Source organism: Geotrypetes seraphini, chromosome 5 (genome assembly GCF_902459505.1).
Source record: "Geotrypetes seraphini chromosome 5, aGeoSer1.1, whole genome shotgun sequence".
NCBI lineage: Eukaryota > Metazoa > Chordata > Amphibia > Gymnophiona > Dermophiidae > Geotrypetes > Geotrypetes seraphini.
Window position 1 is genome coordinate 249,102,569 of NC_047088.1, and position 15,022 is coordinate 249,117,590.

General features: G+C 40.6%; 1 protein-coding gene across 2 annotated transcripts in view; it reads right to left on the bottom strand.

Moving 5' to 3' along the window:
* Positions 1 to 5,168: 5,168 nt before the first annotated feature.
* The window catches only part of SEC22A (SEC22 homolog A, vesicle trafficking protein), a 47,474-nt gene continuing 37,620 nt past the window's right edge, over positions 5,169 to 15,022 (bottom strand). For both annotated transcript variants that reach the window (XM_033946648.1, XM_033946649.1), the window contains exons 6-7: positions 13,177 to 13,242; positions 5,169 to 6,560 (exon numbers count right to left, since the gene is read on the bottom strand). In XM_033946648.1, coding sequence (XP_033802539.1) covers positions 6,360 to 6,560; positions 13,177 to 13,242 — 267 coding nt within the window. In that variant the 3' untranslated portion in view covers positions 5,169 to 6,359. The remainder of the gene's footprint in view (positions 6,561 to 13,176; positions 13,243 to 15,022) is intronic.

Below are 15,022 nucleotides of genomic sequence, written 5' to 3' on the forward strand. Positions count from 1 at the left end.
TGGATTCCGGCCCTCATTGCCTGCTCTAACCTCTGATTCTTTACCCAATACACAAATCTCCTGTCACTTTTTTACAGATTTGCTGCTGGCATACCTAGCACCATCAGTTATTAATATCTGAATCCTGCCATGTGATCAGTTTGAGCTGTGCGGCCCAAAATCCTACTTTGCTCTTACAAGGCTGAGAGATAACCATGCAGTTTAAACTTACTGACAATTACGTGGTCCTGGAAATAAAAGAGAAAGAAAATTTATGTCTTACTTGATAATTTTCTTTCCTTTAGTCACAGCAGATGAAACCAGAGACTTGTGGTTTATGACCATCTACCAGCAGGTGGAGATATGAGAGCGTTAAACTGAGCTCTGTCATACAGAATGTCATGCTCCAATATTTCTCTTAACAAAGGACAATTAGTGAAAACAATGATATACAGTCCATTTTCATTATTTGCATATTCCTGATGCATGATTTCACATATTCAAGGTAGCATCTGCTGGAACCTAATCTCTATTTTACAACAGACTCAAATGTTTTGTTATTCGCAGTTGATGAACATTTTCTGGAACCATACTTCCATGAATAATGAGAACAGCCACTAGATATGAATCTGGGAACAGCCAGACCCAGCAGCGGCAATTCTTATGTTCTTATGTAACGTGATGCCAGACGGCCAAACACTTAAGTAAGAAAAGAAAGGGACTCTGGATTCATCTGATTTGAATAAAAGAAAGAAAATTATCAGGTAAGACATAATTTTTCCTTCCTTATCATCAGCAGCAGATAAATCCAGAAACTACTGGGATGTAGCAAAGCAGTCTTCATTAGGGTGGGATAGCAAAAGTTTTGTGGTGAAGCCAGTGTCACAAAGGATAGTGAGTTAGCTGCCACTCGGAGCCTGAGAACAAGTGAAACTAAGTGACTACATGTTCTGAAGGAAGATATCCTTCTCCCACAGATATGGGGATTAAAGGTTAGAATAGAAAGAAGCCACTTGCCATCGCTGGCCAGAAGAGGATAAGGGCACACAGCCACCACAGAGCTGTGGGTAACCAGACTAAAGCCCAGCCACATAGCAGTATGGCAGCTAAACAGAGGGACCGGAGAACCACAATTCAGCAATGAAGCCCATGCTCAAGCGAGGAGGCATAGACCACCAATCCCTATGAAACTGAACTCCAGATCCAATACTAGTAAAGTTGAAGCAGAGGACCTGTGTCTCGATGAAGAGGAGTAGTACTGCCCCAAAGGTGCAGAAACTACACCTAAAAATGGGGCAGACCAGTACCTGGGACGTGTCGAAGTGGAAGATGATATTTTCTTTCTCAAGGGACCCTCGGCCACAAGAGGGCACCCGCTCAAACTCAGGGGTGGAAAATTTCATGGCGACACCAGAAAGTATTTCTTCACAGAGAGAGTGGTTGATCATTGGAACAAGCTTCCAGTGCAGGTGATCGAGGCAGACAGTGTGCCAGACTTTAAGAATAAATGGGATACCCATGTGGGATCCCTACGAGGGTCAAGATAAGGAAATTGGGTCATTAGGGCATAGACAGGGGGTGGGTAAGCAGAGTGGGCAGACTTGATGGGCTATAGCCCTTTTCTGCCGTCATCTTCTATGTTTCTATGTTACTCTCAACGGAACCGTGCTCCCATGCAGAACTGAGCAGTTTGAAGACATGCCCCTCCATCCGAGGCAGAGCTGAAATAGAGTACTCCCGATCTGGAAGACGTTGCAGTCTCAGCAGGGACAGACTACATCTAACATTAAAAGTGGAGCTGTGCTCAAGTATCATAGAAAGAGCCAAGGATGAAGCTGCTGTTCCTGCCACCATGCCGATCCCTCAAGACAGTCATGCTCAACATCCTGGGCTGAAGCTGCACTCCCCGTACAGCTATGAGGCAGTGCTCCCCAGAAAACCATGGAGCTGTGCTTCACCCATAGATGAGGCCACAGACTGGAGAGCACAGCTATGAAGGTGTATTGTAAGACAGCAAAATTGCTTTTCTGTAACAGTGATTCTCCATAGACAGCAGGGGAATGCAGCCACATTTGATGGTGAAGTCCTTAGACTATATCAATTGTGGCTGCATATCCTCTGATTGTCTCTGGAGAAAAACAGTAATCTGCAATGCAGACATATACGAGGACTGATTGAAAAGTAATGAAACTGTTGTGTTTTATTCAGACTCAGATGACTCCACAGTAGCATCCTTCACATTCCATACATTTTTTGCAGCATTTCAAAAATTATTCAAAGCCGCGCCGTAGACTTTTTTATGACATCACTTTTAGCGTTGCAGTGTTTTTCACTCCATCATCTGAAGAGAACTTCTTTCCGTGCAGTTGTTTTTCCAAGGTTGGGAACATTTCAAGAGTTTCATTACTATAGTTCTTTCCAAGTTTAACACAAAATTCAATCACACACTCACAGACACATCTTCATGCGTTTGTATTTATTTATTTACAGTAAAACCTTGGATTGCAAGTAACTTGGGTTGCAAGTGTTTTGCAAGACAAGCAAAACATTTGATTAAATTTTAACTTGATATACAAGCAAAGTCTTACACTACAAGTACATACAGTATACACACATCCCAACTGAGCCGATGGTTCCTCTCTCTCTGACGCTGCAGGAATGTAGTGACTGTTCTAAATGAGCAAGGTCTTGCAATACAAGTACATTTAGTATTATGGATTAAAGTTTTGGGGTTGTGGAATGAATCGTCTTGAGTTTCCATTATTTCTTATGGGGAAATTTGCTTTGATATATACGAGTGTTTTGGATTACAAGCATGTTTTTGGAACAAATTATGCCCGCAAACCAAGGTTTCACTATATTTTGATTTCTATCCTGTTGTCCCCAAAGAGCCCAGAACGTGTTACGTACGAAGTTCTTCCTCTCACTGTGATCCATCAATAAAGACTACAGCAATCCAACTGCAGGTTCAGAAACGTCGATGTATGACCTTCACAAGAACCAGCACACATTGCCACATCTACTTCTTGGAATGAAAAACAGAAGCAGTCTCATTACTTTTCAATCAGCCTTCGTAAATACAAGATCTTAAGCTGTGAAGAGTAAGGCACAACATGCAGTTGATATGAGAACTGACCTACAAATGACCAGTAATATGTTCAAGCATATTCACAAATACAGTTCACGAGATTAGCAAGTAACTGATCTTAGGATCCATACCCGGGAAATGATAAAAGGGAGAGACTCCAGACTTAATGGGAGCCGACTTTATTTTTATTAGTAATATTAGCTCAGGGATGAAACCACTTCAAATCTGAAACAATTCTACTGCAAGTGGCAGAAATGACACTGAGAAATCGCTCTTATTTTCAGACAGAAAGCAAATCTGCCTTTACCCAATTTCTCAATTAACATCCCCCTTAAGGGGTTTCTTTTTTTATCTATAAAGGTACAGAGTTATAGTCAGGCAGCTTAATTAGATTCATAAACACTAGCTAACAGAAAAGGCAAGAGGAATCACAGAATGCCCCCTTCAGAGAGTACAGGCAGTCCCCGGGTTAAGAATGAGCTACGATTTTAAAGCTGTTCTTAAGTCAGATTTGTATGTAACTCAGAGCTTGTAGATGCTAAGATTCTTGCTGCTTCCCTCTGCTCCCAGCTGACAAAAGGGCCAACTGTCCCTACCAGTGTTCCCACTAAGGTACAGCATGCACAACCACACCACTGTTCTTAATGTGGCCATGCATCATTCCTGAATCTGCTACAGGAGAGGTGTAGGAGTCTCTGCCACTGGAAATGCTGCTTAGTGAAATCAAATGAACCCACAAATGCGTTCTTAAATACGAGTCGTACTTAAGTCGGGCGTCTGTAACTCGGGGACGGTATGTACTGGAAATAAACTCAGGGGAGCAGTAATGTCATCCACAGGAGAAAGAGGCACACGCTGTGCAGACACTGAAATTAGCTGGCTGAGAAATCAGGGAGAGCTCCCACCTGCGGTGCCTGCAAGGCAGGTTTTCAAAATGGCTGTGGCTGCTGGTGACTGAGCTACAAGACGGCTCTGTCATTATCATCAAATCTAAAGGCTCTGACCCCGAGGGACATCCCAAACCATGTCCTGCCGCTGCTCACTTCTCAGTGTGAGAGCAGCGATCAATATTCTTACCACTGTAAAGGGCTGACAGACCTGAAGAAGTTTTCAATGGCTCAGAACTAATTCAGCTCCCTCTAAACTGTAGCCACAAGGATTTAGATGGTGCCAAAAAATGCCCCTCCCCCTTTTTTTTGAGAGGAATGAGAATGGGGCAGTGGCATGGAGGGCGAATGGTGTGAGGGAGGGACCTGGCATCACCAAGTCTACCCTCTAAGTAGGCACAGCTTAGCCTAAACACCCTCAGCTCAACAGAACTGAGAAACTCGGAACAAGAGCAAAGGAGCATGAGAGAGAGAGAGACCATCCATCTGCATGCAGGAGATGGAGAATAGTGGCTGTTCTAGCAATTAGCATTTTGAATAAAAGAACTTTATTTGTTTATGTTTTAATAGTGGGCAATAATATATATATTCTTATGTTTTATGTTTCTTTTTACGTTTCCCTCATAACAGTTTGGTACCTTTTTGCAGTCTGTTTCATACCTTATGTACCATGGTAGGTTCCCTCTGGTCATTATCCCTTCACATATTATCACTTCACTTATTAATTTGTATCCTTTAATCCATACGGTTGTAGTTATGGTTATGAGGTCAACATATTGCACTTTCACATATTTTCCGAATTCATTTTCTTCATGTCTGTGTCTTGTAATCTTTTGCATGTTTTTTTATCTCACTTTTATAGTTTTGCAAAAGGAGCACTGTTAAAAATTTTTTTGTATATATATTTTTTTGTATTTTGCAGCATTCACAAATTTCAAGGATATTGTTTTCCTTTCACATATTCTTTCACATTATTATTTTTTCTTTCACATATTTTGCAACACATTATTATTTGTTCACTATGTCACATTTCTCTTGTACGGTAAAATCACACTATTAATATAACACCATCTTCTTTTATCATTAAGGATTAATTACATAATCTCAGTATTGATATTTATATCCATTAGGACCCCTGAGGAAGGCGTGTTGTCCAAAACACGGACCGTGTCGGGTCCTTGGGTTGGTAATAAGGTCGTATATTTACTGCATTCTATCATTGGTATAATAAACATTGCCTGCAGTTTTTGTTTGGTTTTTCCTTTTTTTTTTGACTAAGAAGCATGACATTCTGTGTGACAGAGCTCAGTTATTTATTTATTCATTCATTTTTATAGCTCGTCCTCCCCAGGAGCCCAGAACGGGTTACAAGGATACATACACAAAGTTTTCAGGAACAGAGATACATATGCTAGAGGATCAAGACACAAAGCTATAGAATCAATAACTTACAACTTATAGAGAATGTGACTAAGAAACACATGCTTTGCAGAATCTAAGTAAATGAAACCATAGAGTCACAAATTGGTATTAACATTTCTGCAGTGAACGGTAGAACTGGTTGGCAGGCTCAGGTGTTCTGAGGTAAGGCACGTCGAAGCAAGGTCTGTTAAAGTTTGAGACCAGAATTGATCCGGTCCATGAAAAGAAGCGTCTTTCATGCTTTCCTGAAGGGCAGTAGGTTATCAATTGCCCTAATGGCAGGAGGGAGTTGATTCCATAATTTAGTTGAATGCTATCTTCATCCGCTGGTAGATGGTCATAACCCAAAAGTCTCTGGATTCATCTACTGCTGAGAAGGAATAGCTGTTCCAAAGGTAGCTCCATAAACAAGTCTCCAGTGAAAATACAGGGACAGATGAAACCCTGGAGGGGGAGGGGATGAAGATGAGGAAGAATGATGGACATCACTAGGGTGCCTGCCACCTTGTCCAGGAATGATCTTGACTCTCATATTGAACATTTTTTTGACAAACCAGCCACTGCTTGAAAATGGCAGAGATCTCTGATGCAAGTAATTAGATTTAATACAGAGGCATACCAATTTGCTCTTTTTTTATTATTTTTTATTTGGCCTACTGAATACTACTGCCTCACAAAGGCAAATGTGCTGATATGCAAGTAATAAACACCTTTAATATTTCTGTACATTTCAATGACCTTTCAATGCTCTGAACCAGTCAGCAGAACCTCTCTACATTATTTCCTGGTACAAAGGATTTCATCTTTAATAACACATTCCAAAAAGTCCTTCTTTTCTAGTCGGTTATAAAATGTTGAGCTGTCAACCTGCAAATGGTTTAGGCATAGTATATCAAAAGAGCACCTTTCTTCTGGGGAAAAGCCTTTTCAGTCCTGAACTGGAACGTTCTCGAGTTGTGTCAAACATTGTTCCACAGCTTGTGTCAGACATTGTAATCGTGACATTTTTCTAGTGGCTGTCGTATTCGTACCTGCAACGTTGCAAACGCTCCCACTGTCACATGGAAGAATAGTTGCCATAGATTGCGAAGCTCATACAGGTACATGTTGCATAAACAGATTAGACCAAAAGTCAGAAAGGATTTGACATTCCGCCAGCCAGTCCAGTAAGCAAACAGAAAACACTGGCCAAAAAAACAAAGGTTAGAACAATTACTTGAGTGAATATTAGTTCAACATTCATATCATCTGTGTGTCACTTTAAACACAGCTTGGTACATTATGTGTGAATTTGATAATGCAAGGGCTGAACGGATTCAATCTTTAGCATGTAATGTGAAGTTACTTATCTGTAGCAGGTGTTCTCCAAGAACATATATTCTCACATATGGATGATACCATCTAACAGACTCCAGAATTTAGAATGCTAGGTGTAATCCCGCATTCGTATTGCACCTCATAGACTTAATATCCTATATATCTGTCTTCACGATCCTCAGCAGGGCCACCAGGCACTCAAATATTTTTCATAGTGCTTGGCTTCATGCTCCAATTCGTCATCGGATCATTTCATTTTATATTTACTTTTGTTTTTACTTTATATTTGTTTAAATATAAATGTACTAAAAGTACTTAGCTGTATAGTGACACTTCATGCAGGAGTAGAATCTAATCTAATCTAATCTAAACCTTAAGTTTATATACCGCATCATCTCCATGAGAATGGAGCTCGACACGGTTTACAAGAACTTAAAATAGTGGGTAGAGAAGAAGAAAAAGGATTACATGAACATGTGTAGAAGGGGGGAGAGAAAGGGGGGAAGGATAGAGCTACAATTTGCTGAAAAGCCAGGTTTTCAGTTGTTTGCGGAATAACTGAAGGGAGCTCAGGTTCCGCAGCGGGGTGGTGAGGTCGTTCCAAAGACCTGTGATTTTGAAGAGAAGGGATTTTCCCAGTTTGCCTGAATAGTGGATGCCGCGTGGAGAGGGGAAGGCTAGTTTAAGCCTTTGGGCAGTTCTGGAGGAGTCGGGACTGGAGGAGTTGAAAGACAGTGGGATAAGAGGAGGCAGGATTCCGTGAATGATCTTGAAAGCCAGGCAGGAACATTTGAAATGGATTCTGAAGATTATTGGGAGCCAATGAAGTTTGGCAAGGAGTGGGGAGGCATGGTCAGACTTGCGTTTTGAGAAGATCAGTTTGGCTGCAGTATTCAGAATCACCAACATGTTTCACCCATAAAACTTTAAAGGTTTTTTTTAAGGTTACCACTCCCTATTAGTTTTAACTATTCCAAGCCGACCTTAGTGTCTGGTAAAGAATCAGATTCCAGCACAGGCATTACCCAGTATTTAAGGAGTTTTTTAAAGCCTTTGGCAGCGACACATCATGCATTTGAGGGTGCCTTCTAGCTCGAGTGCATGGGACCAGGAGTATACGGTAGTACAACAGCTGAAGGATTACAACTCTTTGGAGACGTGAGAAAATATGTCCTGCTGTCCTCAGACAACATCTGCTACAAGTGAATAATTTCACTTCCTCCAAGGACAAGCAGGACATTATCTTCTCACATAAGGGAATACCTAGCTGCCTGGTTTACCAAAAATAACAACCAAAAGACACAATAGGGACTTGCAACCGGATTAAAGAGTGAAGAGATAGGTCTTCACTGCGGCATATTATTCCAAACTTTGGGGGCCTTGAAATTCAAAAGTTGATTTGTATAACTTTTTCTGGTGAATATGTGAAGGAGAAGGAAAGGTCAGCTTAAAATGTATCAATCTTGACCTCTAAAAAAAATTAATAGCAATGATAGTAGAGACTAGTAATCTATTAGAATTCTCTCCATATATTGTCTTATGGACCATACATGCAATCTTAAAATTAATTTTCTTTTTTATGGGTAGCAATGAGTGGACTAATCCTCTCGGATTGGTTCGATTGAAAAATTAATCTGGCCACTGTATTTTGAAGTGGAACTTTGGGTAGTTTCTAACAAACCCTAGAAGTTCTAACACCCAAATAGTTCTCTGTATTGATTCCTGGGCTCTATCTTTGTATGTGCTCAGCCAGACAATCGTCTAAATACAGAAACTCGTGCGCTCCCATTCTGCATAAACATGCTGAGACAACAGCAAGGCATTTTGTAAAGACTCAAGAAGCAGATGTGAGGCCCAAGGGTAGTATGTGATGATACTGGTAGTGAGTTTCCCACTCAAAATCTGAGATACTTCCTTTGAAGTGGACATCTCTATATGTGGGTTTAGGCATACTTTAATTTCAGAAAGCATAGCCAATCATTTGTCTGAATTATGGGGACCAAGGTGCTTAGGGAAACTATCTTGAACTTTTCTATGACCAGATATTTGTTTAGGACTTTGGTCTAGGATGGAACAAATTCCCCATCTTTTTCAGCACAAGGAAGCACTTGGAATAGAATCCATTCCTTTCTTCCCTTGGTGGTACAAACTTGACCACAAGGGCCTGTAGAAGGGATGAAATTCCTCTACAAATACAACCTGATGCTGAGAACTGAACTTTTGACACTTATGGTAGGCAATTAGGTGGTACTTAATGCCAATTTAGGACATAACCTCCCCCACTAGACTATTTGAAAACCCACCGGTTGGGGTTGCATGGAAAGAATCTAGCCTCCCCTCTACTAGAAGGCCATTAGTCACTTTTTTAAAAACTTGGCTGGGTTTTTCGGGGCCTTGGGACTGCTAGGTAGAGCAAGCCAGAGGAGTACAACTATGCCTTTGAGAGTAGTAAAGACCTCCTTTGGTTTCTGCTGGTAAACCTCTGAGAAGTGGAGGCTGCAGAAGGAGTAGGCTGAGAGAGAGAATTCATGGCATTAGTTCTCTTCTTGATGAGGTCTGTGACTTCCTCCACTTTGTCCCCAAAGAGATTCACCTGTTTTTTCTGAACCACTGGCTCTAGATCTGAGACACACAGCCAGGCAAGTCCACACATGCTAATACCTAATGTGAAATCTTGGAGACCACATTGAAAGCTTTGTAGGTTGCAAAGGCTCAGTATTTTCAGCACTCATTCTACCTGGCTACTAACACATGGAGTTCTTCAGTTTTGTCAGATAGTAGAGAATCTGTTATACGTTCATGTAGAGCTGGTAGAACTGTATTCAGGGCACCATCATAGAGGCCCAGTAAATCACTCACCCAAAAAACTCTAAGGTTCTGCAGTAGCATCTTGCAACAGGGGCACTGAAACATGACTTTTAGAACTCTTAGCTGTGTCTGTCTCAGTCTACTAGACTAATGTTTAGTCTCAGGGTGATAGTGTCAAGGACATGCCCTGTCCTGGACATCGGGGGGAGCTTCCTCTTTTGATGGATGAGCATTGCCTCTTCTGAGGCCGACACCAGACCTTGTCAAGGCATCAGTGTCAGTAGATGGGTGTCACAGGCCTCAAGGATCAATTGGGGTGGAGACATGAAACAGAGAAAATTGAAGGCAGATAAAGACCTTATGGCCTATCTAGTCTGCCTAACTATGCCATCGACTATCCCTTCCTCTCCCCCAGAGATATAACATACTTGCCCCAAGCTTTCTAGAATTCGGATACATTTTTTGTCTCCACCGCCTCCATTGGGAGGTCGTTCCAAACATTCACCACCCTTTCAGTGAAAAAGTATTTTCTGAGGTTACTTCTGAGTCTATCCCCTTATACTTTCATCCTAAGCCCCTTCATTCTAGAGTTTCCATCAATTGAAAGAAACTCACCTCATGCACACTTATGCCACGTAGGTATTTAAACATCTCTATCATACTTCCCCACTCCCATCTTTCTTCCAAAGTATATATATTGAGATCTTTAAGTCTATCTAAATACACTTGATAACGAAGATCATCAACCATTTTAGTGGCTGTCCTCTGAGCCATTGCCATCCTGTTTATATCTTTTTTTTTTTTTTAAAGGTGCAGTCTCCAGAATGGTACACAATATGGCATTTTTATTCCCCTCGTTCCCTTATTATGGAATGCTTACAGATTTTCCTTTGCAAGAGGCATCCAACAATTCAAACTCTCCCTTCCTTCTAGAAAAGGAATTAAAGGAGTTAAGATCTCCAGTCAATCTCTGGCTTTTAAACTTTCTCAACTATGGAATGAACTCCCTTTAATTCTGAGGAGCCCCAGTTCTTTCCAATCTTTCCGTAAATTTCTAAAAACTTTTCTTTTTGCCAAACATTTTGAAAACTAATCTCTTTGAAACTTTTGCTATTACTTTCTTAAGTTTTTACTTAATTGTAAACTTTTTTTAGTTTTTATCTAATTGTTGTAAACCGAGTCGAGCTTCCTTAGGTTGACGACCCGGTATATAAAGTTAAGCTTTAGTTTATTTTAATATTCTAAATGGGGTATCAACAGAATATTGTACAGAGGCGTCATTACCTCCTTTTTCCTACTAGCCATTCCTCTCCTTATGCACCCAAACATCCTTCTAGCTTTTGCTAGCTACACTCTTCCAGGCTTTGGTGCTATGCTGGCCCAACATCAAGGCAGAGGAAGGCTGCCTTGATGCAAGTGTGCTCTCAGTGCCCAATGCTCTCCAACAGTCATAGGAACTGGACTGGAATCACACTATATCAACTCAATGGATAAAGTCTTCTTAATCAAAAAATGCAAACCAAAAACAGGACTCTCACTATTGTTTACGATATAGATTTGTGGGACAAAGCATAATTCATGTTTTAGATTCACTATCAGACCCCTGAGGAAGCCTGTAATCGGGTGAAACAGGGCCCGTTGGGTTGTGAACCGCGACAGAACACAGCACCGGCAGTAATAACATATGCCTAAAAAGCTAAGTGCCGGTTTTTTGTTGTGTTTTAGCATGTAATATTTATACATTTCAGCACTTTATATTGCACATGAAAATTGCAAAAATACAAAAAATTTGTTTATACTCTATAGCTCGATGAAAGATACCTTTCTCCAGCATTAGCTGGTTTAAAACACCTTGATAAACCAACGCAGGCGTCTGAGAGCTTAAGAGTTTATTTATGTCTATATTGGTGACAATAGTGAGAGTCCTGTCAATGGACTGGACTCAGAAGTGTCTAAAAGTTTCTTGCACTGAAACTCTTGACCATATTCTCTTCTGCAGTTTAGAATGGAGACAACAGTTAGGGAGTGTGCTCAGGTCCTGTGCACAGCATTATTGTGCATTTCATCACAAAAATGGTCTTGCCACACTGAGTACGTTTTTTAAAACCACTGGGAGTTTTAAATGACATTGGGGAGAACAACAGCCAAAGCGAAATTAAATGGCTTTATTTATTAACAAAAAAAGAAAGAAACTCGACCAGGTGCTCTGGCCTAAGATGGCCAAAAGGAGCTATGGAAAAATAAAAGGAAACTTAAAGAAGCCAGAAATTACTACAAAAAAATAAAAGGGGAAAAACTGAAGAAATAAATGAAAAAGGTTCCACATAAGAAAGTAAGAATAGCCTTACTGGGTCAGACCAATGGTCCATCAAGCCCAGTAGCCTGTCCTCACAGTGGCCAATTCAGGTCACTAGTACCTGGCCAAAACCCAAGGAGTAGCAACATTCCATTCAGAATCTCAAAGAATAGCAAGATTCCGGAATCCCAGAGAGTAACAAGATTCTAGAACCCCAAAGAGTAGCAACATTCCATACAGAATCTCAAAGAATATCAAGATTCCAGAATCCCAGAGAGTAACAAGATTCTGGAACCCCAAAGAGTTGCAACATTCCATACAGAATCTCAAAGAATATCAAGATTCCAGAATCCCAGAGAGTAAAGATTCTAGAACCCCAAAGAGTAGCAACATTCCATGCTACCGGTCCAGGGCAAGCAGTGGCTTCCCCCTTGTCTTTCTCAATAGAGTATGGACTTTTCCTCCAGGAAATTGTCCAAAGATTTCTTAAAACAACCTTTGGCAACGCATTCCAGAGCTTAACTATTCTCTGAGTGAAAAAAAAAAAAATTAATACCACTCGGGAAGGCACATAAAACAGAAGAAAAGACATGCTGAGGTGCAATTGTGACTGTTCTGCGGAAAAATCATGCACTCACATCATGCAGGAAATCACCTACATATACGCAGTACAATACTGTCAAAGTATTTAAGAAACTTCTGGATTGCTGAGCAATGTCTGTGCTGGGCCCCATTGGATGACTCATCCATATTTGAGATAACTTCAAAGAAATCTACTTAGTCTTTCACGCTAGCTATTGCAAACAATCTCTCTATATATTACTCAAAATGATCTTTAGCCATGTTTACACTAAGAACAAGTTAAAACAGAAGATGTGTGGAAAAAAAAAATCAAAGCTGACTTACTTGGTTGTCTCAAATCATACCCTCTTAAGATGAGCTTCATCTGGTACTATGGGAAAAGGAGTAGCAATCTGGCTACTTCAAAAATTGGCCAAGTAGAAATAAGCACTTTTGTCCCCCCAAGAGAATGCCATGAATTTACAAAAAGTAAAAAGAGCTTTTTAAACTTTGGGCCCTCTTTTGGTTGCATGGAAACTAGCCATAGGCATGTAAAAGCCCTCAGCTGGGTCAGCAGAGTACTGAAAATCTAATGGCAAGGAGCAGAACTTTCCTTGGTGCACGGCAAGCTCTCACATACAAACTAACCTTTTTGAAGAAAATATTTAATTTAGAATTGTATATGTATTATATGTTATTAAATGGTAAGAACACATTTCAACCTAGAGGACTACAAAACATATTCCCACATAGATGCTCACATTATTATTATCTGTATAATGTTGATAGAGCTATTTTATAGAGAGGCGAGAGCTTACCTGGTATAAACAAGCAATCATTCCAAGGAAAAATGCAATCACACAACTGAAGTCTTCATCCTCGTTCTATGAAGGGGGAAAATACAACAAATTCAGCTGCAATTTCATCAACATGAAAAGAACACTGTACTTATACTTTACGTAGCAATTTCTAACCCTCTACATTACAGAAAAAAATTACAGAAAAATTACAGAAAAAAATATATGCATCCAAAAGTATAGGGCACTAAAAGAAAACAAAGCAAGTCTCATTTTTCCAACAAAGGCTGTTACAGGAACAGCCATGGGTGGGCCTGTGCCCACCCACTTTGGGCTCAGACCCCCCCTCCCCGCAGCACACCCTTATTAAGGCTGATGATGATCCTCCTACCCCACCCTACTGAAGACTCCTAGCATCTCTATCTTCTGCCACAAGGGATCCAGTATCTCCCCACCGTCTCTCAACCCCTACCATGTACCTTTTAAAAAAAACTTCACTTCTGGAGGTTGCTGGCAGCTCACAATGACACCAGGACCTTCCTTCAGGTACAACTTCCTGTTTCAGCATAGGTGGGACTGCGTCAGATGGAAGGCTCTGGTGCAGCATGTGTGAATCCCTAATCACTGTCTTTGATCTCCAGAAATGAAACAGTACATGGGGGGTGAGGAGTAAGAGACAGAGAAAGATGCCGTACCCCCAGTAGGGAAGGGGAATGGGAGATGCTGGTTTGTTGGAGAGGTAAGGAATGAAAGGGAGAGACGCTAGACCACAGGCAGTGGTAGAGAGTAGAAGCAGAGAGAAAATTTTATGCCCACAAAAAAACTGGCCATCTGGCTATTCCACCAAATCAGTAAGACCTTACAAACACATTTTTAAAAAGGGTAGAAAAGTACAAATAATAATACTGTCCACTTGAGGGCAATACAGCTCTACAACCAGCAAATAGGGAGCACATTTATTTATTTTAAAATTTATATTCCACATATACTTATGTAGGTTACAATAATAGGGACATAATCCAATGACAAAAATTATCACATATAACAGAATATCATAGAATCATCACTCTTTAGCAACTTTACAGAATAAAATAACCACCATCTCAAAAACAGTCAGAATGCTTTCACAAACGTGTGTCTTCAATCATTTTTTAAAATTGCTCCCAGACGCACACATCCATCGTAACCCTGGAAAGGTCATTCCACCATAATGGAGCTATACAGGAGAAAGAACCTAATCTTGTACTCTGGATCAACAGCATGGAATATTGCTACACCTTGGGTTTTGTCCAGTACTAGGGACCTGGATTGGCCACCATGAGAGCAGGCTACTGGCTTGATGGACCATTGGTCTGACCCAGTAAGGCTATGTGTTCTTATGTTCTAAATCTATGGACCAGCGGAAATAAAATAATTATTTTGTGGACTGGCGGTTGAAGAACACTGGGCTAAATCGTAGGCCAGACTCCGCCTCCATAATAGTACAAATTGTAACACTATTTCTTCCACTCATTTTTCATATATACACACACAATATAATCTTATTAACAACACATAATGGTTAACCACAAAATTAAACTATACAAAGCACACTATATGCTTCTCAAAATTCATTCTTACCAGAACACAGATAACCCCTATGCACATACGGGACCAAAAACTAAAAGTACTAATATATACAAACAAACCCTAAGATGCAAGACTCTGCGTGCAGTACAACCCAGAGAAATAGAAACAAATGCATTTCTTCCTGAACAGTGCAAAATTGACACAATTCAACCACTAAATTCAAAAATAAAATCATTCCCCCCTATCTTTGTTGTCTCCCTCCATGCTGTGCCTTACCTTCTGGCCTGCTCCCACCTAG